The 4,206-nt window shown below is 40.2% G+C and overlaps 1 protein-coding gene across 1 annotated transcript in view; it reads right to left on the bottom strand.

Annotated features, from left to right (window-relative positions):
• Window positions 1-316: 316 nt before the first annotated feature.
• The window catches only part of CCNB3 (cyclin B3), a 60,723-nt gene continuing 56,833 nt past the window's right edge, over window positions 317-4,206 (bottom strand). Inside the window, exons 11-12 of the mRNA XM_027766196.1 lie at window positions 778-908; window positions 317-559 (exon numbers count right to left, since the gene is read on the bottom strand). Coding sequence (XP_027621997.1) covers window positions 879-908 — 30 coding nt within the window. The 3' untranslated portion in view covers window positions 317-559; window positions 778-878. The remainder of the gene's footprint in view (window positions 560-777; window positions 909-4,206) is intronic.

Genomic DNA, 4,206 nt, shown 5'->3' with positions numbered 1-4,206 from the left:
AACACTGAGGCCTATCTATGGGACAGAGGGCTTTCTCCTTGGACTAGGCACCACTCCCCAGGATCCTCTTTCTATAAACTCATCTATCAGTTCACACTTCACTCAATTCCTCTTCCCATTAGATGAAAGTTTCCTAAATGAGCAGAGAATTAGATGGTTAGGCCCTAAGACAACCTTTCCTAGGATGAAACTAAATTTTCTTGAGCTGTGCATGGGATTCCTGAGCCAATGGAAGAGAGATGAGATACTTTAAACAATAATCATTGATGTTTTTTTATTAATTTTCTAGTCAAACATGACAATATTTTTTTCTCTTCATAAAAACTTAAATATTTACAACATAATCAGTTTGGGAAAAACAAGCAAAGAAAGGATAAACTAAGACAAGTATTCAAAAGACAAATGCAAGCACAGAATAAATATAGCCTATTAACATGCCTGCCTGACCCTGGCGGCTGCTGCCAGAGTGCCAGGCTCTCAGCCTCATAATCAACAGTTCAAAATCTCCTCCAGCTTTAATGTGTCCAAGGGGGGGATTTTGGTGACTTCAAAGAAGACCCTGCAAAAGGAAGAGGAATCTGCTCAGTATAAAATAGGCCAAAGCCAAATAAACTCCATGTAACAAGTAAGACATTGGTTCCTTGGTTCCCTATCTTGCTTTAACCATAGAGCAAAAAAGATTAAAAATTTCTTAAGTGAAGCTAGTCTAGACTTCGTGTTTTAAAGCTTGCCCATGAATGAGTACAAACCCACCCTCAACCCGGGCTTGGTACTTACTGATGAGAATACTTGGAATGTACAGTCTTGAGCCTATTGGAATAATGCAAAGTCAGCAGAATGTTCAGCTGCCTGACCAGCGGGTGTAGCTCAGAAGTTTTTTAGCCACTGTAATACTCCAGGGTTAGAGCCTGGAAGAAGCAGCATGAACAGTGACTATAGGAAACATGCCCTTCCTCCAACTCTACCATCCCAACTCCAAACTTCCCACCTACAGTTTAGGAAACTGGTAATATTCAAAACATTTTAGAGACTCATACAGTTTAGATGCTGACTGATAAAGTACTATATAGAAGAATAAATCCCAGACATAAATTGATAAGATGGCTATATCAGTAAATACCAATTAGATACTGGTTGTGGTAACAGGTGTTCATGGGAGCTGAAATTCACCAACATCCTAAGGAAAAGAACTGATTTTATATTTTTCTCACTCTCAGGTCTACAGAAAATGGTCAGAGAAATTTCATAACTAACTTTACATCCCAACTCAACATCCAATAGGAACTTAAGGCTGTTCCTACTCTCTGACTCTAACAACTATCATTCCATACATTCATTTCCTCACTCAACTTTAAGAATGCCTATTATGTGCCAGAAGCACTATAATAGTGTTAAGGAATAAAGATTATGGAGACAGACTACTTTGCTTCAAATTCCAGCTCCACTAATAGCAAGGCTGTGAATTAGTTATTTAACCTCTTGCTGCCCCAGTTTCTCAATCTTCGAAATGGGGATCAGTACAGCATTTATATCTTGTGACTAAATGAACTAATATACATATGAAACATAGGGAACAGTCTAACACATAGTAAGTGCCCAAATAATACTAGCTAAGATTAATATTACTAACTCCTAAGTAGGATGCTGAGAATACAAATATGAATAAGGCACCTGCCCTTGAGGAGTCTATTGACTAGTGGAGGAGACAGACACAAAAACAGAGAGTTACATGATATGTGATAAATGTGATAAAGGAAGCGAGCATGAGATACTGGATAACAGAGCAACAGGACCCATGAACTCTTGCCAAGAGAGTCAAAGAAAGCTTCACAGAGGAATGCACAGCTCCAATAGGTGTTAAAGGTCAAGTGTAGCTCAACAGGGAGAAAGAGGAAAAGACTTATTCTATAAGCCAATAGTTTCTCGAAATGTCATAAACTATTTTCCCTGAAACCCCCCCCCCAAATTAGTTCACCTGGACCTCCACATATTTTATCTAGAAGTGGGAGTGGGACTACAAAGCCCATCAATTTTTTTTTTTTTTTTTTCTCCCTTTTACAGAACCCCTAAGAAGCTTCTGCAGGGAAACCAGGGCTTCCTTGAATACTGGTTGGGGCCCACTCAGGTGCCCCAATGCTTCACCTTGACCACTAGAATAAGGTACTTCCTTAACACTCTCTGTTAGCTCACATCTTCCATACTGCTATGGTAGAACTATTTCCAAAATACACACAAGAGTATGTCACTCCCCTGTCTAAAAACCTTCAGTGTCTCAGTATAAAGTGGGTCTCTTAGCACAGCATTCAAGGTCCCTCAAAATCTGGCCACAACCTATTACTGTCTCATCTCTCCCCATTCCCTTTTAATGCACATGCTGTTCTATTCATAGGAAAGGTCTAACTGCCCCAACAAATCACATGTCTTCTTTAGTGCTTTCACATCTTTTCAAACCTGTAGATGATTGTGAAGATTCAATGAGTTAATATAAAAAGTACTGAGATCACTGTCTATGACTCAAGAAACACTAACTGTCGGGACCAGCAGTTAGCATAATGGCTATGTCGCTGGACTCCCACGTAGTTGACCGTGGTTCACATCCCAGACCTGGTGGCTTAAAACTCATGCCGGGTGCATGTGCGTGCGTGCCCAAGATCCCAAGAGGAGAATGGAGGAGAAGGGATTGCGACATGACCATCCCCCCTGGGGGGGTGATTTCTCACTTTCTGTCTCTATGTCTGTCTCTGTCTGTCTGGCGAGCACACGCACCCTATAGTGAAAAACCTCTCAAAAAAAAAAAAAAAAAAAGAAACACTAGCTGTTGACAGGCCACAGAAGACCCCTACATGGCCACTGAGAACTAGTGATTTCAGGATACTAGGAGAAATGAAGATTTTTCCACTGATAATTCAGCCTCCAGCCCTCAAACTCATGCGGAAAGGCAAGGGCCCAGGCCACAGAAGACCTTCATGGCTACTGAGAACAAGTGATTTCAGGAGACTAGGAGAAATGAAGATTTTTCCATTAATAATTCAGCCTCCAGCCCTCAAACTCATGCGGAAAGGCAAGGGCCCAGGCCACAGAAGACCTTCATGGCTACTGAGAACAAGTGATTTCAGGAGACTAGGAGAAATGAAGATTTTCTACTGATAATTCCTCAAACTCACATGGTAGGAAGAAGACTCTGCAGCCTCTTGTCTCTGCATCTGTCTTTCTCTCTCTCTACCTCTGTCTCTGACTTCTCATTTTTTGGTAATTTTTCCTTTTTAAAAATTTTTAAAGTTAAGCAGTTTCTGGGCTCTCAGTCCCTCCTTTCCCTTTATATTGTTAATAATCCCCGCTTCCCCTCCCAACCCAGGAAAGGCAAGGGCACAGGAGACAGAAGACCCCTTCATGGCTACTGAGAACTAGTGATTTTGCGCCATGCAGTTTTCTAATTTTTACTTTTTTCTTTAAAAAAAATTAGTTTTTTAAATGTTGTGTTTTGTTTTAGTTTTTTCTTTTCTTTTTCTCTGTTTCTTGGTTGTTTTTGTTGCTGTTGTTTCTCTCTCTGTGTTTCCTTTTCTGCACGCTCCTGGACACTCAGATTGAACTTCAAGTTTGGGAAGTAACACACTTTTCCATCAGATGACTAGAAATCACTGCAGGACCACAAGAAATATGGGAAAGCAAGAAAATACCTGTCCTCCATGGGGAAAGAATAACTCCTCCTCATCCACAGACAGTTCAACAGAAACCATGGATATGCCTGATAAAGAATTTAGAACATTCATAATGGCGAAGTTAACAGAGATGGAAGAGAAGAGAGACAATAAACTGCAGAAGAGAAAGGAGAAAGGAGCTGACAAGTGCTGGGAGGCGAGGAAATTCTTGCAAGATCTGAAAGAGGATTACACACTTTACAAAATAATCAAATGGAAAAGACTATAATACAGGAAGTAAAAATCTCTCTTGAAAGTATTAAAAGCAGACTAGATCATACAGAAAATAGAATCTCAGATGTAGAAGAGAAAAGTGCTGGCCTAGGAAAATCCACCATGAAGACTAAGAAAATTGCCCCCAAATTTGAGAATAATGTATGAGGAATACTAGATACCATCAAATGTCCAAACATCCGGATAACTGGTATCCCAGAAGTCAAAGAGACTCATAAGGGCATTGATAAACTATTCCATGAAATCCTGCAAGAAAACTTTCCAAACCTAGAGA

Source organism: Tupaia chinensis, unplaced genomic scaffold (genome assembly GCF_000334495.1).
Source record: "Tupaia chinensis unplaced genomic scaffold, TupChi_1.0 Scaffold141414_1, whole genome shotgun sequence".
Taxonomy (NCBI): domain Eukaryota; kingdom Metazoa; phylum Chordata; class Mammalia; order Scandentia; family Tupaiidae; genus Tupaia; species Tupaia belangeri.
This window is presented reverse-complemented; position numbering and strand designations above follow the sequence as displayed.